General features: G+C 44.2%; 1 protein-coding gene and 1 pseudogene across 6 annotated transcripts in view; both read left to right on the top strand.

Moving 5' to 3' along the window:
- Positions 1-22,220, top strand: part of NOX4 (NADPH oxidase 4) — a 104,583-nt gene that overhangs the window by 39,589 nt on the left and 42,774 nt on the right. For all 5 annotated transcript variants that reach the window (XM_081860469.1, XM_081860472.1, XM_081860468.1 and 2 more), the window contains 2 exons: positions 835-897; positions 14,630-14,690. In XM_081860469.1, the coding sequence (XP_081716595.1) occupies positions 835-897; positions 14,630-14,690 (124 nt within the window). The remainder of the gene's footprint in view (positions 1-834; positions 898-14,629; positions 14,691-22,220) is intronic.
- On the top strand, positions 16,510-17,006 carry LOC309339677 (protein MANBAL pseudogene; annotated as a pseudogene). Its single transcript has one exon. The product of its transcript is annotated as a protein MANBAL pseudogene (transcript).

Genomic DNA, 22,220 nt, shown 5'->3' with positions numbered 1-22,220 from the left:
TAGAGTTGGAAGAGACCACAAGGGCCATCGAGTCCAACCCCCTGCCAAGCAGGAAACACCATCAGAGCACTCCTGACATATGGTTGTCAAGCCTCTGCTTAAAGACCTCCAAAGAAGGAGACTCCACCACACTCCTTGGCAGCAAATTCCACTGTCAAACAGCTCTTACTGTCAGGAAGTTCTTCCTAATGTTTAGGTGGAATCTTCTTTCTTGTACCTTTCTCCTGCAAGGTAGGAGAGTCCACAACCTCTTGAGGGAGACGGTTCCACTGTTGAATATCTCTTTCTTGATGCAAATGCATCAGCAGAGCCAATTCCATACTCCTGCTCCAAAAATCAAATGCCACTTGGTGATCCCACCAGGTGGAAATTTGTGGCTGAGCACTTCCAACATTTAAATCGTATCTCTGAATAAATTTTGTTAAGCCTAGCTGCACCATAGCAGCAGTTCATACTGGGCTCCTTGTACTGATAGACTCAGCGATGACCTTTGGGTTTTTTGCCCCATATTTGGATAATAAAATCCAATGATAATCATGTTGCAAACACCCACCCCACAAACTCCAGTGCCAAATACCACTAGAAACATCAGCCGTCTAATAAGACAACAGCTTGAGAGAAAACAATCGGAGCGGGCACGTTATGTATGAATGCTTAAAAGGAACTATGCTGCAACAAAGCAATTTACAAATGAGGTCAATGGAATAAAATCCACAGAGCTAAAACATACAGGGTTGGGGAGTCTGATTGGGAGGCTGAGTTTCTGGAGGGAAGTGGGGAAGGCTTACTTCATATTAGAAGCAGCATCGCTAAGAGACATCTTTGCCATTTCAGTACATCATTCTGCATTGTCCCAGCGTGTCATCAGTAGAAAGCCACCCATTCACCCTAACGCTGGTAAGGAATATCTTTTACTATTTGTGCTGTTGGTATTTGCTTTCTACGCATCTGCGGCAGACGAATGCTCCTATATTTTCCTTTGTCAAATTTGCTGGCTCGTTTTTGTACCCCATCACCAATTAGAACATTGTTGCCGTTGTTGCTCAGAGGTGTTCGCATGCACCATCTTCTTGCAATCCTCACAATAACCCTGTAAGGCAGGACAGTATTTTCTGCCCCTCCCACCCCTGCTGGGGATGAGCTTGAGAGTGTGTGCCTGCTGTGAACTAACATGGTGGCTTTAGGAAATAGGCGAGATTCAACAGGGATGGAACCGCATTGTGCTACAACAGAATCATATCCAGGTGTGCCCTACCTGAGTCCCGGGCAGGATCTATACAGACCTGTTTAACGTCATTAGAACAGTATTAGCTATATTGTTCTAAAACATCACAGGGTGTACTTGTAACAATAAAGCATTTTTTTTTTTTTACCTTTGTTTCTTTTGTCAAAATGCTGTCTCCCTACTGCTGGTTGCTGGTTGCTCTGCAGCACCCTGTGGTGCTGCATTTTTATAATGCATTATGAATGTTAAAAGTAGGATGCCATGTGTCCAACTCTTGCTTAACGTTAAAAGCCATGAGTGTATCAAAACCCTTCCTTAACGTTAAAAGCCATGAGTGTAGATTCGTTCCTGGTGAGTGGTCGAAGCATGAGTGGCACAATAGCAGTGTCCCAACTCACATGACATGGCTGTGATAGTTTGACAGCCCTGCAGGCAGTGGTGGAGGGTGTCCATTGGGACAAGTAGTAGTAGTAGTAGTAGTAGTAGTAGTAGTAGTAATATGCCACCCATCTAACTGGGTTGCCCCAACTGCTCTGGGTGTCTTGCAACAAATACTAAAAACACAATAAAACACCAGCCATTTAAAGAATCCCTGTGCCATTTAGAGCCTTCAGATGTCTTCTAAAAGGCATATACAGTGGTACCTCGGGTTACATATGCTTCAGGTTACATACACTTCAGGTTACAGACTCTGCTAACCAGAAATAGTACCTCGGGTTAAGAACTTTGCTTCATGATGAGAACAGAAATTGTGGTCTGGCGGCGCGGCAGCAGCAGGAGGCCCCAATAGCTAAGGTTGAGAACAGTTTCAGGTTAAGAACGGACCTCCGGATCGAATTAAGTACTTAACCCGAGATACCACTGTAGTTGTTTATTTCCTTGACATCTGACAGGAGGGCGTTCCACAGGGTGACGTTAATACTGAGAAGGCCCTCTACCTGGTTCCCTGTAACCTCACTTCTTGCAGTGAGGGAACCACCAGAAGACCCTCAGAGCTGGATCTCAGTGCCCGAGCTGAACAATGGGGGTGGAGATGCTCCTTCAGGTATACAGGGCCGAAGACGTTCCATTTGAATAATTTGTACTTCTGTTCTTCAGCCAAGAAGTCTCCTGGAGCAGCCTATGTCCAATCAAAATGAGATAATCCTTAGCCACAGGCTCACAACCTAAAAATGACCTGTCCCTTGAGAGATGCAAGCCTTTGCCATTCCCTCTCAGAGGATGGCTGGCTGATTCCCCAGTCTGTACCATCTATTGCACTACAGTAGTAGGAGTCAATGCTTGGGGAAGAGAAGCCTAAATGTGTCACTGGAATTCTGAACTCCTACTTTGTATTTGTGGCAAGACTGTGAGCCTCTTAACTGTGTGTCTCCTACTTGTGAACAAAATACAATTTTGTTCTTGTTGTTTTTAATGGCATTCCAATGATGGGGGAGACTTCAGAAACTTCTAGCCCATTTTTTTCTTTCCAGCCAAAGGAATGGACAGAAATTTTCCTCTAAAAAAATTCTAGGTCGTGTTGTGCCTGGGGCTGCTCTTTTGCCTAGAGATGTGTATGTGTGAGTGCCTCTTGCTTTGAGGGTAATGCGAGACTTGGGGCTGCGCTTATAGAAAATGTAGGCAATATATTAATACTGTCGACTGCCTCCCCTCCTGCTCCTGTTTGACCTACTTGCGCTGACTAAGTAGCAACATTGGCAGCTTGAGGATTTTTGCCAGCTTTCTCAGCATACTTTTGTTTTTCTTGTATCCCCCTATTTCCCCCCTGGAAATGATGTGATGCGGACTCAATCTCTCTGCCATCTCCAGCATGGCTTTCTTTGGATGCTGCCTACAACTGATGGGACTTGTAGCCCCCAAACCTCTGGAGGGCACCAGGTTGGAAAATACTGTGATAGAGGACGGGATTTGGTAGCAAGGATGGAAAAGCACCACTGAAGATGGGAGTTGTAGTCCTATGTAGTACCTGCTGGCTGCAGCTGATGGAAGTTAGGAACATAGAACCATAGAATTGTAGAGTTAGGAGAAACCATCTGGTCCTTGCAATGCATAAACTTAAGAAGAGCCAGCAAGATCAGGCCAGGAATCTAGTCCAATATCCTGTCCTCACAGCGGCCAATTAGATACCCATGGGAAGGCCAGATTAAGACCTTTAGGGCACCTAAACCAGGGGTCGGCAAACTTTTCTGCCGGTGGGCTGGATCGCCCGTGTGCGGGAGCACTCACGCCCATGCACATATGCCCGTTACTCTTTCCCTGCTGGCTTTCAGAGCCATGGCAGGGGAGGAGGCGGCATCTGTGGCTTCCTATTGGCTGCAGGAGCTTCCTGCAGCCAATAGGAAGCTATGGCTGTGTCCCGGAAGTCAGTTCCTGCGTGGAGTTAAACCGGTGTGCTGTGCCGGTTTAGCTCTGCATCCGGTTTAGCTCTGCATGGGGACTTACCGAGCGGGCGGCAAGGGCTGGGAGGTGGTTTAACGTATCCAGCCCACGCACCGTAGTTTGCTGACCCCTGACCTAAACACTTAAAATATTTTGGTGCCCCATATATATCTAATTCAAAATACAAACAATAGTAAACTATATATAAAAAAAATATTTTTTGAAATGGAACAACACCTTTGGTACAGTGAAATGGAAAATAATGTTCATTTTCATATAAAATGGTAAAGGCACCCCTGACCATTAGATCCAGTCGTGGACGACTCTGGGGTTGCACGCTCATCTCGCTCTATAGGCAGAAGGGAGCCGGCGTTTGTCCGCAGACAGCTTCCGGGTTATGCGGCCAGCTTTTCCAGGCTAAACGTACTCCTTCAACCATTCCTCATCATGCTTGGTTTCCAAGTTGATGTAGCCTAGAATAGCATTAGCCTTTTTTTGCTGCTGCATTGAATGTAGGACATTTTTCTTGCAAGACAAGTGCCGTAGCACCGAGTGACAAGGGGCCTTTCTAGAGCAGCATTCTTCAACTTTGGGTCCCTCAGTGTTGCAGGTCTACAACACTCATCCCAACCAACTTAGCCAATGGTAAGGGATGCTGGGAACTGTGGCCCAACATGATATGAGGAGGAGGATGGTGCTGAGATGCTTTTTGCTTCCATGGCTTCTGTTTCCAAGTGATCGATGTTAGAATTCCTGCTCCGTGATTGCAGTCATGGGATTGTTGACTTTCACATGACGGTGTATGTTTTGACTCCACTGAGTGGGAAGTGGTGGAAACAGGATGTTTGTGTTACTGTGTTCCGTGAAGTGGGACTATTGTCCTTTGTTCTTTTTCTCTTTGCTGTCTGATGCTAGAGAGAGAGGGAGCCATGTTGCAGTGTGTGCTTATATGTAAATAAAGTAGATTAGCCAACATTCTGAGTCGCTGAGGTCTGTTACGCAGCTGCACAAACTCTGCAGATCCCTAAGTGTGCTGTTGTTGGTTGGCATTGGTCACTGTGATGTTCGGGCAGAACAAAGCTTTTGAAGAAAGCTTTTGAATGCCAGTCTCTACCAGGGTCCTACTTGAGTGTAGGCTGAGCTCCTGACAATTAGTGACGGCTGGTCTGGTGGGGCCAAATGGAAGGTGGAACCAGGGGCCTAAACAAGTGCAGTCCATGGAAGGTGTAGCTGGTTCAGCCCTCCATTTTGTCCAGTACCACACCTGTACCTTTAATGGCAGAGAACAAGTGAAGCTATTTATCTCATGACGGGGGAAACCCCTTTCAGCCTCAGCTTCTGCACCAATGCACAGAAGCAAGTTCCACTGTGATAAAGAGGGTTTTCGCCTTAGTGCTTGGGAGTGCAGCATTCATTGACTTATTTTATTCAGTTTTATTTGCTTGTCAGGCTGCTGCTAAACTCCCAAGAGCAGTACCATTTATTTTTCTTAAGTTGGCAATCCTGCTGCTGCCATGTAGTTTATATAAAGATGCCTCAGGTTATACATTTGCAGCAATGTGTAGCACTGTGCTTGGTTTAGGTTGATTAAATTTATACACTGCTTCTTACTTAAAAAGAAGGAGCACCAGCCAAAGTTATTTGCAACTCCAAAAAACAAAAATACAGTAATGCCACCATTTCTCCTCACAGGGCTCAGTGCCTTTCAGGACCCCCACGTATGATATATTTTTACTTCCTTTAGCTTCCATTCTGAAGTGACCATGAATGGCCCTCCAGATGTTGCTGAACTACAACTCCCATCATCCCTAGCCATGGCCCATGCTTACTAGTACTGATGGGAGTTGTAGTTCGGCATCATCTGGAGGGCCAAAGGCTTTCCATTCCTGTAGTAGTGCATGCACGAATTTCATAACTTGTTTCTGAGCACCAAATTATCTCCTAAGAAGTGGCTCTGGGATTCCTGAGTACCTTGTCCCCACTGGCAATTAGTGTGGGGATTCTTCCCACCCCAATTCCCCCAAGCAGCGACTGATAGTTCTCCAGCATTCATTCTCAGAAAGCAATCCTCTACTTACAGGCTTCCCCAACCTAGCACCCTCTAAGCTGTTTTGGCCTGCATCTTCCATCAACCATGGCTATGTTGTCTGGGGCTGATGGGAGTTGTCGTTCAAAAATAATTGGAGAGCACTAGGTTGGGAGAAAAGCAATGACAAACCTAGACAGCATCTTAAGAAGCAGAGACATCACCTTGCCAACAAAGGTCCGTATAGTTAAAGCTATGGTTTTCCCAGTAGTGATGTATGGAAGTGAGAGCTGGACCATAAAGAGGGCTGATCGCCGAAGAATTGATGCTTTTGAATTATGGTGCTGCAGGAGACTCTTGAGAGTCCCATGGACTTCAAGAAGATCAAACCTCTCCATTCTGTGGGAAATCAGCCCTGAGTGCTCGCTGGAAGGACTCTTGAAGCTGAGGCTCCAATACTTTGGCCACCTCATGAGAAGAGAAGACTCCCTGGAAAAGACCCTGATGTTGGGAAAGATGGAGGGCACAAGGAGAAGGGGACGACAGAGGACGAGATGGTTGGATAGCGTTCTCGAAGCTACTAGCATGAGTTTGACCAAACGGCGGGAGGCAGTGGAAGACAGGAGTGCCTGGCGTGCTCTGGTCCATGGGGTCACGAAGAGTCGGACACGACTAAACGACTAAACAACAACAACAACAGGTTGGGAAAGGCTGGCCAGTTTGAACAGGTGTCCAGTAGAGCATCCTTTTGGAAAATACAAATAGCTTCAGCCTTATATCCAGCGACAAAGTGCATGTGACTCTCATCACAGCTGTGAGTTTTCCTTTGTGTGAACACCAGACTTGGCTGCTTGCTGGCTGTTTGGGCTCTGCCTGACCTCAGCAGTTGCTGTGAATCCTGAGAGTTATTTTAGTAACAAAGAAGCTCATTTTATATCATGGGAAATCTATATATCTATATATATACATAAAAAAACACCCCTGCCTCCATCTGGCTACAGGAGCAACAGATGGAAGGAATCAAGCACGAGGGAGCAAATTTGGTATAATTGAAGGGGCACACCAGATCAAGGTGAAGATGTTTGGTCCTTATTTGTGGTGTGCCTTGGTGGGAATGAAGTGCTTCTTCCCTTGTCTTTTTCTGTTTCTTCTGTGATCTTCATGAGCAGAGTTGGTTGTAGAAAATGCAGGTATTTGTACATGCCTTGTTTTCTGCTGCCGCAGAGGGGAAGAGCCAAACCAGTGGATTCAAATTCAAAGACTTTCTGAGACTTATAAGACTTACCGTATTTTTCGCCCTATAGGACGCACCGTCCCATAAGGCGCACCTAGGTTTTTTTGGGGGGGAATAAAGGGGGAAAAATTATTTTCCCCCCAGGGCGCGGGGCTGGGGCGGGGGAGGCCCGAGCTTCCCCCGACCCCAGTCCCCAAACAGGCAGCCCAGGGCTGGCTCCCGCCGCTTGCGGAGAGGTCCGCGAAGCCTGGACGCGCTGAGCTCAGCGCGCACAGGCTTTGGCATGCAAGCAACTCTCCGCAAGCAGCGGGAGCACTCCGCTGCTTGCGGAGAGGTCCGCGAAGCCTGGAGAGTGAGAGGGGTTTGTGCGCACCGACCCCTCTCGCTCTCCAGGCTTCAGCGAAAGCCTGCATTCGCCTCATAGGACGCACACACATTTCCCCTTCATTTTTTGAGGGGAAAAAGTGCGTCCTATAGGGCGAAAAATACGGTATGTTTATTTGGTTTGATGTTTTCAAGAGTGCATATTTTGTGACTTTCAGAGATTCGTAAGTTTTCTGTTTATGTGATTTCATATATTTCACATTATATAAAGAGTGTATATTGATATCGTATCATTGTATTTGGTCATCGTGTTGCCTTGGATATTACTGACTATTGTTTGCAACACAGCGGTTAAATTGTTTGGTTACCTGTGATCTTCATAAGCAGAGTTGGTTGTAGAAAATGCAGGCGTTTGTACATGCCTTGTTTTCTGCTGCCCCAGAGGAGAAGACCCAAACCAATGGATTCATTGGAGATTCTGACTAAACATTAGGAAGAAGCTTTTAATGGCAAGAGCTGTTTGACAGGGGAACAGACTACCTCGAAAATAGTGGACTCTCCTTCACTGGAAATTTTTAAACAGAGGTTGGATGGCCACCTGGGATTCTTTTCCTGTGATTCCTGCACCACAGAGGATTAGACAAGTTGACTCTACAATTTTATGATCTAGTTCAGGGGTCAGCAAAATTTTTAAAGCCGCGGGCCAGTCCACTGTCCCTCGGGTCTTGTGGCGGGCTAGAGAAGCAGCACCGGGGGTAGAGAGCTGGAAGAAGAGGTGAGGGGGGTTAAGTAGTCCTCCTCTCCTCCCAGCCCCAGCCACTGCGCTTACATTCCCTGGGGCTGCCACCACCACTGCCACTGCCACCACCGCTGCTGCTTCTCGTGGGTAGGCAGAGCAAGCTCATCCGCTCCTATCTCTTGAGAGCCAGTGTGGTGTAGTGGTTAAGAGTGTAGTGGTTAAGAGCTTCTGTCTAATCCACAGGAGCACCAGGGCTGCAATGGCGGAGGGAAGAATGAGCAGCGCGAAAGGGCTGGCTCCGGAGAGGGGCTGCTTAAAATGGCGCTCAGCCAGCTCAGCCCAGCCCCCTTCCTCCTCTAGGCAGGGCAGGGAAAAGCCAGGAGGAGGGAGGGAGGAGGCGCCACCATGGTGTGTGTGGGGGGGGGGGAGGAATGGCACAGGGAAAGAAATGGCGCAGCCCAAATGAACAGAATTCCCATGCCGATCCATGGACAGTCCACGGGCCAGATCCTGAAGGCAATTGGGCCTGCCCCTGCCTGTGGGCCTTAGTTTGCCGACCCCTGAACTAGTTGGTGGGCTGCAGACTTAGCTTGAATTTCCCTCATGATAGGCATTTATTTGCAGGAGCTACATTAAACGAGTAATTTGGGATTAGTTTCTGAAACTAAACTCTATTATTTTTGTGTGTTCCTTATTTAGAATAGATATTACCCTACACTTGTCGGAGAACTGGCTGTGTGCATGTTTTAGTGACAATGTTGCCAACTTATCAATTGGCCTCTGCTAGTGCTGCTAGTAGTAGCTTGACAAGTGACGTTTAGCCAAAGTTGATCATGTTTATGTACAAAACAGCTGATTTGTACACATCCGTTCTCTCACAAGCAACGAGAACAGAACATGGCCATTTTTGTGGCAAGAGGTGCGTGGAACGATCCTAAGACAGCATGTTTTGTTTCGTGGGCTTAGAAAAAATAAAAATAAATCCTGGCCTGCGTGGATCTTAAGGATTTCCATGGAAATTTGGCAGTGCAAGCTCTCTGTAAACAGAGATGTGCCATATATAAACATAGCAGGTCTTTATACATTCACCAGCTGAAACCGTATTCCCTTCATAAATGAATATTCCCTGATTGCTGAGGGACACCCTGTGAATACAAATTATATGTGCATCAACTTTGTTCAACAAGAACTTTGGGAGAAAGTGAAGCATTCCTTTGGTGGGGCCAGAAGGCAAGAGCTTTTCCGCCCCCACTGGCCTGCTCTAAGCTTTCAGATTTATCAATATATTGACCTGGTTCAGAGCTATAGAGAATCTCTATAGCTCAACAGTGTAAGTGCAAAAGGTTCCTGATTCAAGCCTGCATGAAGCTTGCTAAGACTGAATCAGATAAGTGCTAGAGATGCAAAGAGGTGGAAGGAACATTCTTTCACATGTGGTGGACTTGTAAAAGGGTAAAAGCATATTGGGAAATGATCCATAATGAATTGAAAAAAATGTTTGATAGTACTTTCCCCCTCCCCCCAAACCAGAGTCCTTTCTGCTGGGGATAATTCAGACTGATATTCCCAGGTGTCAAAAAAGGTTATTTATTTATGCCACTACTGCGGCCTGTGTCTTGTTAGTCCCAAAATGGAAAACCAGCGAGATCCCAAGCAAATAAGAGTGGCAACTTAATCTCTCACAGAATATGCGCAGCTTGCAGACTTAGAATAAGAGATCAGGAAGAACATACATTTAGAGAAGATTGGAAAACGTTTTTTGAATATACTGTGTACAGCTGAAAGCGCTGGCAGCATTAAGATAAATTCAACAGTGCAAATAAGTTTTGATGGAAGCAATAATGGAATGCTGAATGGCATAGTTTTTGTAAAATATGCAGGGATTTGTGGGATGTAAAATGAACCATGGAAAGAGAAAAGGGGAAGTCACAGATTTCTTAAGGATGTAAAAACGAGCATTTTAAATTGTAAGACAGGAAATTTAATAAAAATTATATATAAAAGGTTCCTGGTTCAATCCCAGCCAGCTCCCTATAAATTTTTTTAGAAAGGGGCAAAGGAGGCTGTGTGTTCTCTTTGCTGTTTGGATTGCCTCGTGTGGTGCAATGGATGAGTGTGTCTGGCTGTTAACCAGAAGGTTGGTGGTTCAAGCCCAACCAAGGACGGCTGTGGGCAGGATGATGATGATGGTGATGATAATAATAATAATAATAATAATAATAATAATAATAATAATAATAATAATTTACTAATTATACCAGGCCCATCTGGCTGGGCTTCCCCAGCCACTCTTTGACATCTGGTGGGAGGGTGTTCCACAGGGCGGGTGCCACTACCGAGAAGGCCCTCTGCCTGGTTCCCTGTAACTTGGCTTCTCGCAGTGAGGGAACCGCCAGAAGGCCCTCGGCACTGGACCTGTGTCCGGGTAGAACGATGGAGGTGCAGACGCTCCTTCAGGTATACTGGGTCGAGGCCATTTAGGGCTTATAGGATCGCTGCATTGCAGGGGGTTGGGCTAGATGACCCATAGGGTCCCTTCCAACTCCTATGATTCTTTGCTATAATGCTGAACTACTCTCATCCTCCTAAAGTTAGAACCAATGTGAGCTTCCCTCCTGCATCCACATGGGGAGTTTAAAGCTTTCAGCCACAGTTTCCTGTTACATCTAAATGCAGGAAACCGTGGTTTGTTTTAACCCTATTTAGTGTAAACGAACCAAGATCTAACCAGGGTTTCTGATCTAACGGTAGGGAGATTCACAAAACACTCCCCCAACACACATGTTAAATGGCTGCAATAGGATTGTGTGGGGCAGCCAGTGGCACACACCTCCCAACACCCCACAGGGGAAATGTTTCCCTACCCAGTCTGAATGCAACTCCATATATTGTGACCTTCCATGATTTTAAGTGTAGAACTAGGCTCTCCCAAACCGGAAGGTCTGATAACAATCTATGGCCTTATAAATTGTATTTGGGGCGAGGTGGAGGTTATTGTTTTCATTTGTTAATATGGTATATATCTTTGTGTTTTTATATTGCAAACTGCCCTGCAATCTTTGGGTGAAGGGCATAATAATAATAATAATAATAATAATAATAATAATAATAATGTGCTTTTGTCAACTGATAATTCCATTAATTAAGTCTCCATTAATTAAATAATAATAATAATAATAATAATAATAATAATAATAATAATAATAATTTATTTATACCCCGCCCATCTGGCTGGGCTTCCCTAGCCACTCTGGGCTGCTTCCAACAAAATATTAAAATACAGTAATGCATCAAACATTGCATATAGAATAAAAATTTAATCAATTGACGGGCTGGTGGCTGCATTAATCTTGATGGGACACAGTTGGTACAGCATTACACAGATATGGGCTATGAATGATTCAAGAGAACACGGCACACGTGTGTGTATGTGTTTAAATTACACTGTATTAGCCAAAACTTGGATTCTTCCCGTCTAGTTTGTAGATGACATTTCCTTCTGTGAGATTTATCAGCAGAGCAAGGCATCCAAGAATCCCCGAAGGAGCCCTGAGGATCTGTAGGCAGTGTTGAAATATACCCTTCCTAAACTCCGAAAGGGAGAGGAGGGGAGTCTGGCTTTTTACAAGTAATTTGTTCAAGTGATGCTGCTGGAGTGTCCGTGGGAATCGGGCAACTGGGATTAGATGGACTTCTCTATATTTCACTTACTTCAGAGGGAGGCAGTGTGGCGTGCATGTACAGTGGTACCTCGGGTTAAGAACTTAATTCATTCTGGAGATCCGTTCTTAACCTGAAACTGTTCTTAACCTGAAGCAGCACTTTAGCTAATAGGGCCTTCTGCCGCTGCGCCGCCGCTGCACAATTTCTGTGCTCATCCTGAAGCAAAGTTCTTAACCCGAGGTACTATTTCTGGGTTAGCGGAGTCTGTAACCTGAAGCGTATGTAACCCAAGGTATCACTGTATTTCAATTAGCATTATCCTGCCTTAGAAAAAGCACTAAACTATGTCAAAAAGACAATCAACATCTAAAAAAAGTGTTGGAGGCAGACAAAGTGTTAAGAAAAAGGCTTAAAAAGGTAAAGGGACCCCTGACAGTTAAGTCCACTCGCGGATGACTCTGGGGTTGCGGCGCTCATCTCGCTTTACTGGCCGAGGGAGCCGGCGTTGTCCGCAGACAGTTTTTCCGAGTCATGTGGCCAGCATGACTAAGCCACTTCTGGCGAACCAGAGCAGTGCACGGAAACACCGTTTACCTTCCCGCCGGAGCGGTACCTATTTATCTACCTGCACTTTGATGTGTTTTCAAACTGCTGGGACCGAAGAACGGGAGCTCACCCCGTCGCAGGGATTCAAACCGGTGACCTTCCGATCAGCAAGCCCTAGGCCCAGTGGTTTACACCACAGCGCCACCTGCTCAAATGTAGTCCTTGCAAACCATAACTTTTCTAGAAAGGCAAGAGTTTGGCAACAGGGGTGTTGATGGTGGTTTCAACTAAGTTTTACTTGGTGTAGACCCATTGAAAGTAATGAACCTGACTAAGTCCATTAATTTCAATGGGTTTACTTTGAGTAAAGCATAGTTGTGTTCCACCCAGGTTGTTTGGTACCTTTAGGTAAGCCACTGTTCTTTCAGGAACAGCTCCCTCCCACCAATCACAATACTGAGGTTGATTATACTGGTCTACCTTATAGGGCTGTTGTGCTTCTTGCTATGTTTTATTACGTTTTTATCATTATCTTTTCTGTAAAATAGTTTTGATGTTGTGCACTGCCCTGGGATATCGATCAATCAGTAAAATAAATAAATAAATATAAAATAAAATAAATACGGTAAATAAAAATAAAATAATTGCTGAAGCGGTTATAGTAATCTTAGTCAATTGGCCATGTGCTTTTGTAAATTGATAACTCCATTAATTAAGTCTCCATTAATTTAATAATAATAATAATAATAATAATAATGATGATGATGATGATTGCTGAAGTGGTTATAGTACTCTTAGTCAATTGGCCATGTGCTTTTGTCAACTGATAATTCCATTAATTAAGTCTCCATTAATATAATAATAATAATAATAATAATAATAATAATAATAATAATAATAATTGCTGAAGTGGTTATAGTAATCTTTGTCAATTGGCCATGTGCTTTTGTAAATTGATAACTCCATTAATTAAGTCTCCATTAATTAAATAATAATAATAATAATAATTGCTGAAGTGGTTATAGTAATCTTAGTGAATTGGCCATGTGCAATTGTCAACTGATAACTCCATTAATTAAATCTCCAGGCGAGAGAAGCAAGAATAAAAAAAATAATTAGAAAAAAATCACACCCTGTTTGCTTCTATATGATACACACAGAGGCATCCCCCCTCCTCTCAGGAGGGCTCTGCCTTTAAAATGAAAACAAGAGACTCTTAAGATAATAGATGCTATGTCCCAAAGGAAGCTACCTTACAATACTCAGGATGCTTGTCTACCTAGTCAGTGTAATCTGACTGATGACAACTCTCCAGGGTCTCAGGAGGAGATAGATGTTTCCCATCACCTAGTACCTGTTTGTAGCTGTTTTTTATTGGGTATCATGTGCCTTTTCAGGGGTGTGTGTGTGTGTGTGTGTGTGTGTGTAACCAGGCATCCTCCCATACATTCAAATAAATGTCCAGTAGGTTGGCGGTTCGAATCCCCGCAACGGGGTGATCTCCCGTTGCTCGGTCCCTGCTCCTGCCAACCCAGCAGTTCGAAAGCACGTCAAAGTGCAAGTAGATAAATAGGTACTGCTTCGGCGGGAAGGTAAACGGCATTTCCGTGTGTTGCTCTGGTTCACCAAAAGCAGCTATACGCCGGCTCCCTCGGCCAATGAAGCAAGATGAGCACCGCAACCCCAGAGTCGGCCACGACTAGACCTAATGGTCAGGGGTCCCTTTACCTTTTTATCCCATTTCCATTTTTAAAAAATACCCTGAAACTTAGAGGGGATATTGTTTAACAGAAAGTAGAGTAGATAGTTGTTCATATTGACAGATGGTTTTAAGTAATATTTTCTTCTAGTGTGTGACCAGCAAATTAGAATAGAATAGAAGGAAAATCGGAAGTCTCTCTTTTGTAATTTTTTGCTAATGTTTCTCTGTTTCTCCTTTGTTTCCCCCCTCTCTGTTTCTCTCTTTTCCCTCTCTTTATCTCTATTGCCTCTTTCTCTTTTGATTCTCTTTTGTTTTGTTTTGTATCTCAGATCATTGTAATTTTATCGTATTACGGGGAAATCTCAATAAAAATCTTATTGCAAAAAGAAGAAGAGGCCTTCACATGTTATTGATGTACAGTGGTACCTCGGGTTAAGTACTTAATTCGTTCCGGAGGTCCGTTCTTAACCTGAAACTGTTCTTAACCTGAAGCACCACTTTAGCGAATGGGGCCTCCTGCTGTCACTGCGCCACCAGAGCACGATTTCTGTTCTCATCCTGAAGCAAAGTTCTTAACCTGAGGTACTATTTCTGGGTTAGCGGAGTCTGTAACCTGAAGCGTCTGTAACCTGAAGCGTCTGTAACCCGAGGTACCACTGTAGTGGGCTAAGCAAATGAATGGTTGATTCAGTATTAAGGGAGATTTGGTGGAGCTGTGGGTTAAACTGTATTGCTAATTACTTCCCCCCACAACTGCATTTCAACACGCTTCATTTTATTTCCCCCCACAGTGCCCAACAGCTTCTGAAGCAACTTTTGGGGTTCACGTTAAGGTCGTTGGCGACTGGACAGGTAGGTGAATGTTGGTTTAATCTCTCTCTTAACAGACGGCTTTGACCTGAAACCCCCTTTCCTCAGCAGCTTCCATCTAGATGGCAATTTCAAATCATACGCTGTTTAGAACATGATTCCAATGGGCTTCCCCCCCCCCCCCGGGTGATTTTTATTGCAGTTGTGCTGATGGCTTCATTCAGCTGTGCTTATACATGTCACTTTGTTGTTGTTGTTTTGAGTCCGGACAAATTGTTCTGATTGTCATGCTAATTGTTAATAATACGGCCCGTGTCTTGGCTTTTTCCTTTCAAAATATTATTTTCTGTGTGCAGCAACCTGCTTGCCTTTGGGCCACATGCGGTGGCTGCGGAAGTCAGTGCTGAAATGTGCATTTGCTAGATAAGGGGATTTTTTAATGCCAGCCGCTTGGTTGGCTTCCAGGTTAGTTAACACCTATGTCATGCTGAGATTACGGAGTTGCTTTCATGTTCTGATATGCTTCTCTCGGGCTGTGTGACAACGTCACTGGGGTCCACTAGGCCTCTGCAGGAAATGAGGAATTCTGCTTTTAATTTTCGTAGAATTGTAGAGTTGGAAAGGACCCCAAGGGTCATCTTGTCCAGCCCCCTTGCAATGCTGGAATCTCAGCTGCAGCATCCATGACAGATGGCCATCCAAACTCTGCTTAAAAGCATCCGAGGAAGGAGAGTCCACAACCTCCTGTGGGGAGGGGACTTCGAAAGGCTGGATAGCAAGGGGAGTATGAAATGAAATTTGCTCAAACTTGAGTCATGGGTGAGTGTGTGATGGTGGTGGAAGAGGATGAAATTGGGTGGGGGGTGGGACCCACGTATATAAATGGATGCCAACAGCATCAGTGGCTGATTGTATTCTCATTTTCCTGATTACTATATGACCCAGGGGTCGGCAAGGTTTATCTTGAGAGCCAGTGTGGTGTAGTGGTTAAGAACAGTAGACTCGTAATCTGGTGAACTGGGTTCGCGTCTCCACTCCTCCACATGCAGCTGCTGGGTGACCTTGGGCCAGTCACACTTCTCTGAAGTCTCTCAGCCCCACTCACCTCACAGAGTGTTTGTTGTGGGGGAGGAAGGGAAAGGAGAATGTTAGCCCCTTTGAGACTCCTTCGGGTAGTGATAAAGCGGGATATCAAATCCAAACTCTTCTTCTTCTTGCCTGGGCCGCTTCACTTCAGCAGAGATCCCTCTGTGGGCCAGATTGCACACCTTCCCGTGATTTTCGGCATCTGCACAGACACGATTTCTGGTGCCGCGGAAGCGAGTCTCCGCGCCGTGCTGTGCTGCGCCGGTTTAGCGCAGTGCGTGGGGACTCATCGAGCGGGCGGCTTGGTTTGGGGGCAGCTCGTGGGCCGGTTAAACAACTCCCGTGGGCTGCTTGTGACCCATGGGCCTTAGGTTGCCAGCCCCTGTTATTACCGGCTGCAGTGAAGGGTCGTTTTGTGCACTTTTAAGCTCTAATCGAATTGTCATAAACTGTGCTTTTGCGCTGCTGTTCAGAGTAGTGGGTGGAAATCTACCATCGGCAGAACCGTCTCTGCTTGCTCAACAGCATGATCTCCCATCTTCTTCACCTGCCCGCTGAGCTGGGGTTTGTCCTGACCCTGCGGAGCCAATTTGGGGAGCAAGGACATGGGGGGATGCACAGAGGGAAGGAGCGGGCAAGTCCTGTTGCACTAGCGGGACTCGTGCTGGCTCCCACTAGCACATCAACTTAGCTGTATGCAGCCCAATATTTATCTGTCTGTAGATCTATCTATCTCGTTTCTAGTTCAAGTAAAAGCTTACATCAGGTTTTGAAGAAAGCTCAATGGTCGATAGTAACCCTGTCTTGAAAGTTTCACCATTAAGCTGTTTTACCGCTTCTTCTTGGTTTCTTTCTTGGGTTTCTTGCTCAACGATGCTGTGGCAGCTTTGGGTTTCTTTACCACTTCTGAACTTTTTGTCTCACCAAATGGATGCTGAACTGGACTTCTCACCCCCTGAAATCCCAGAGCCTACGTTCATGCAGAACATCCTGCACTATGGCCTCTTCTTTGGTGCCATTTTTCAACTCATCTGTGTACTGGCCATTATCCTTCCCATTCCAGAGACACACAAAATGGACACTGAAAACTATGAGACAAAAAGTTCAGAAGTGGTAAAGAAACCCAAAGCTGCCACAGCATCGTTGAGCAAGAAACCCAAGAAAGAAACCAAGAAGAAGTGGTAAAACAGCTTAATGATGAAACTTTCAAGACAGGGTTACTATCGACCATTGAGCTTTCTTCAAGACTGCATTGATGAAGTACAACTTAAATGTAACACAGTTTGGGGAAAGCTATGCATATATCAGGTTTTGGGCAACCTGTGGCCCTCCAGATATTGCCGGGCTCCAACTCCCATCATCCCCAGCCAGCTTAACATATGGAAGCTGGAGTTCAACAACTTCTGGAGTTCTACAGAAAAAGCCCCATTGAAGTAGGAGGGCAAAGTTGCCATTGATCAGGCCTGGCATAGGGAGCAAACAGATTAATATATACATATTAGCACCACAGCATCTAGAGGGCCACAGTTTACTTATTTCTTGCTTAGCACATGACACAATTCATTAGTCCTTAAGGTGTCATGAGTCTCTCTTTGTAGCTTTTTGCTGTGACAAACTCAGCGTGGGCAACCCTCTATAAGGGTCAACAGAGGAGAGTGTTCAAGTAACAGGTTTTAATAATAATAATAATAATAATAATAATAATAATAATAATAATTTTTTATTTATATCCCGCCCTCCCCAGCCGAAGCCGTGCTCAGAGCAGCTAACAACAATAAAATAATACAACATTCTAAAACCATTTCATTATAAGATCAGTTCAAATCAAATTAATGGCAACCATTGGGCTAGAGTTCTGTGAGGGTTGCCAAAGGTGGGGGTCAGGGTGAGCTGGAAGAGAAGTCAAGTCCCGCAGGGCCCTAGTCTCTTGTGACAGAGCGTTCCACCAGATCGGGGCGACAGCCAAAAAATCCCTGACTCTGGTTGAGGCCAGCCTAACATCCCTGTGGCCTGGCACCTCCAAGATGGTTTTGTTTGAAGACCGTAAGCTACTCCATGGGACATAGCAGGAGAGGCGGTCCTGTGGGTACGAGGGTCCTAGGCCGTATAGGGCTTTAAAGGTTAAAACCAGCACCTTAAACCTGATCCTGTACTCCACTGGGAGCCAATGTAGCTGGTACAGCACTGGGTGAATGTGGTCCCGCAGCGAGGACCCCGTAAGGAATCTCGCCGCGGCAATCTGCACCCGCTGGAGTTTCTGGGTCAGTCTCAAGGGCAGCCCCACGTAGAGTGAGTTATAATAATCCACTCTGGAGGTGACCGTCGCATGGATCACAGTGGCTAGGTCAGGGCGAGAGATTATGTCAGTTGCTGTGGCTGTGTGATAGCTCTGCGGGCATGCACAACACACACACCCCGACACACACACACCGTGCTTGCCATGTGACCAGGTCCTGCATTACTTTGAAGAAATAGGTTCATGGGACCAACTGGATTAGATTCTTCCTCTTCTCACCTGCCCTGCCTCCCAGTCTAGGGAGTGGTGCGGGCAGGAATGAGGATATAAAGAGCCTCACAGGACCTGATCCCCCATAAATTGCTACAGCAGCCTGGGAGCTGACTGCAAATATGTGATTTGTGGTCCATGAATGTGCCAAGTACCATCAGTGCGTTCATGAGCATGACCTGTGCTACTTTCTTCTGCCCCCAAAAGCTTAGCTGTGGTAAATATTTTGTAAATTACGTCACTCATTTCCAACTCATTTTGCTCCTTTATTTGATCTGCATCCCTTTGCGGCAGCTTTTAGTACCATGTCGTGTTTGTTTTAAGGCTGACATCCTTTGAAGACAGCTGTGGCCAGAGGGCTTGTCTTTACTTTCCAAGAATGCAACAGCCAGGAAAACAAAACCAGCTACATAAAAGCATTCTGCAAATACGAGCAATATTCTAACCTCCCTCCTGCTTCCTTTTCTAAATATATTTCAGGCTGACATTAATACTGTAAGGTATGTTTGTACGACGTTGCACAGTCTACTACAATAGAAACTATATTGTACGCAGAATAATTAGGATGAATGCTAATCTGATAGTTTTGCTTGCAAGGCCCGCTTTATGCTGCATTACAAAAATAAGTGGAATAATTTAATAGGTCCTTCCCTATGTAACACATATGTTCACGGCAAAATTTGTGCCTTGGATCAGCATCTGAGCTGTGTGTGAGAGCACGTGTTTGTGCTGCAGCTTAGTCCTAGGACATCAACAAACGTTCCTCAACTGAGCATGTGCAGAGTGCACTTCTAATAGCAACTGGGACCAGTAGACTCTGGAGAAGGGCTTCTAGGCTATAGGAGTTTAAACCCTATTACCATTTTTTTTTTTAAAAAAAAAAATCTTGCTAGTCATGTATCTTGCTAGTCCTACTCAAAGTAAACCCACTGGAATTGATAGGCATAACTAACTTAGGGCCATTTATTCCAATGAGTCAACTCTAGCTGGGTACAGCCCTAAAAGATTGCCAATATATGAGTCAGAGTGGCAGAGCACAGATTTTATATCTAGAAGTTTTCTTGCCAATTGTAAGTGTGGTACACAGCTAGGCTGGAATAAACCTCTGCCACAAACTCTATGACTGAGTGACACAGCCCCTTCATTAGCCAACTTTGATTAATTGCTTGTGACTTTTTAAAGGAAAAAAAATATCTTCTAATGAACGGTGGTAAACAAACAGAGAGCAAGCAATTATCGCCTTAATCTCTTTTTGAGCTTCCTTCTGCAACAGTTTCATTTTTCTTTCAGTGTTAAAAAATACAACAACTCACAGGAGTTAATCCCAGAGTGGCAGAAGAATAGAGTAAGAGGCATAAATAAATTCTTGTATTTCTGTTGTTTATTGTTCATAATAATGTTATTTATCGTTAATAATAATAATAATAATAATAATAATAATAATAATATGCATTTATATCCCATCTTTTTCTCTAAGCTCAAAGTGGTGTACTTGGTGCACTCACTCTTCATTTAATCCCCGCCCCCCAAACTCTGTGAGGTAGTTTAGGCTGAGAGGCAGTGATGGTTAAAGGTCACCCAGTGAGCGTCATGGTCGAGTGGGGATTTGAACCCTGATCTTCCAGGTCCTAGTCCAATATTCTAACCACTATGCCACGCGAACAATGGGTCAGATTGCACAGTGCTCGGTCTCGTGTCTTGATGCTCCAAGATAAGAGTACCAGGTGCACTGGATCACCATGGCAACACCGGTGAGGTCGAATAGATGACTTGTTGTGACGTTCACCCACCCAATAGTTCAGGAATGTTGGTTCAGGATCACTTTCATCAAGTCCTGTTTTTGCAAATCCTGATGCTATCAGACTCTGAATCTGCAAGAGTCAAGGGAAAGAGGCTGTGGGTTTAGCTAGCATGGTGTGGTGGTCTAAACCACTGAGCCTCTTGGGCTTGCTGATGAGAAGGTCGGCAGTTCGAATCCCCATGACAGGGTGAGCTCCTGTTGCTCTGTTCCAGCTCTGCCGACCTAGCAGTTCAAAAGCACAGCAGTACAGGGATCCCTATCCCTGGAAGAGCCGCATGGAAGTACAAGCAAAGCGCTGAAGATTCTAGAGGAATACGGTAAATTATCCGGTTTTAAACTGAATAAACTAAAAACAAAAATGCTGGCAAAGAACTTAGGAAATGAGGAAAAAGAAAAATTAGAGAGACAATGTGGAATTAAGGTGGCAAAAAAAATAAAATATTTAGGAATATGGCTTACATCAAAAAACATAAACTTAATTGAAGATAACTATTCGCCTGCGTGGAAAGAAATTAAAAAAAACCTGGATGTTTGGAATAGAGCCAACCTTTCTTGGCTGGGTAGGATGGAAGCAATAAAAATGAACATACTTCCTAAGATGCTGTTTCTGTTTCAAAATATCCCTGTTATTAGAGGGTCTAAAATATTTAAGGATTGGCAGAAGACCCTTTCGAGATTCATCTGGCAGGGAAGAAGGCCAAGGATCAGATTTAAATTACTCACAGATCGGAAGGAGAGAGGAGGACTTGCTGTTCCCAACTTGAAGCTGTATTATGAAGCGGCCTGTCTCTGTTGGGTTAAGGACTGGATAACCCTGGAGAATACAGATTTGTTGGATTTAGAGGGGGCGGACAACAGGTTCGGCTGGCACGCCTACCTCTGGTCAAACAAAGAGAAGATCCACAAAGGGTTCTCGAGCCATATCATCAGGGGCCCTTTGTATGAAGTCTGGGAAAAAAATAAAAAACTGCTAGAAAGGAAAACGCCCTGGTGGCTGTCCCCAACAGATATCTTAATAATTAAAAAAATAAATATGGAAGAGAAAAGATTGACATATGAAGATCTACTGGTAAGATCCCAAGACAGTTGGAAACTAAGACCATACGAGGAGTTGAAGGGAAAGCTGACGAGCTGGTTACAGTACCATCAAGTTAACGCAATATGGACAGAAGATAAAAAAATAGGAATGAATGAAAAGAAGTCCAAATTCCAGATTGAAATAATTGAAAGTAAATCTAAGCTATTATCCAAAATGTACAACATACTATTGGAATGGGACACAAAAGACGAAGAAATTAAGGAAGTTATGGTTAAATGGGCGATAGATCTGGGGTATAATATAGAGTACGAGAAATGGTCAAAATTGTGGAACGAGGGAATAAAATTCACGGCTAGTGCTGCCATTAGAGAAAACTTAGAGAAGATGATATATAGATGGTACCTAACACCAGAAAAACTTAGTAGGATGTATAAGACTGGTAATAAGGCCTGTTGGAAATGCAAAACAAAAGAAGGCAATTTTATACATATGTGGTGGGGATGTGAGGAAATGAAAAAATTCTGGAATCAGATTTATAGCGAGCTAAAGAAAATACTCAGATACACATTCCCAAAAAAACCAGAAGCCTTTTTACTAGGTATTATCGGAGAGGAAATTAGGAAGGAAGATAAAACTCTATTTCAATATTCAACTGCAGCAGCCAGAATATTATTCGCTCAAAATTGGAAAAATACAAACATACCAACGGTGAAGGAGTGGCAAACAAAATTATATGATTTTATTGAATTGGCAAAAATGACCCAAAGAATCAAAAACCAAAAAAATGCAAAGTTAAAGGACGATTGGAATAAATTTATGGTCTATATTGAAGGTAATTTAGGAAACTTACCAACTATAGCAGGTCAGCTATAAAACTTTCGATGTATAAACCATTTATTTACACCAGCTGTTAAAACTTAACTATTAAAAGTAGAAATCCGAAATCAGCAGGGATGGAAGTCAGATGTTTTATGTTTAATGTATTAGTCTTTTTCTGTTTCGCGGTTTTTTGTGTTTGTTTTTTTTTCTTTTTTCCTACAATTTTTTCTGTTAAGATATTTAGTGACCAGTTGTACCTGTGCTTTTCTATACAAATGTATTTGCTTTACTCTTTTTCTTTTTTTTTCTTTTTTTTTTTTG

The sequence above is a fragment of the Podarcis erhardii genome (assembly GCF_964252035.2).
Source record: "Podarcis erhardii genome assembly, chromosome: 4".
Taxonomy (NCBI): Eukaryota; Metazoa; Chordata; class Lepidosauria; order Squamata; family Lacertidae; genus Podarcis; species Podarcis erhardii.
This window is presented reverse-complemented; position numbering and strand designations above follow the sequence as displayed.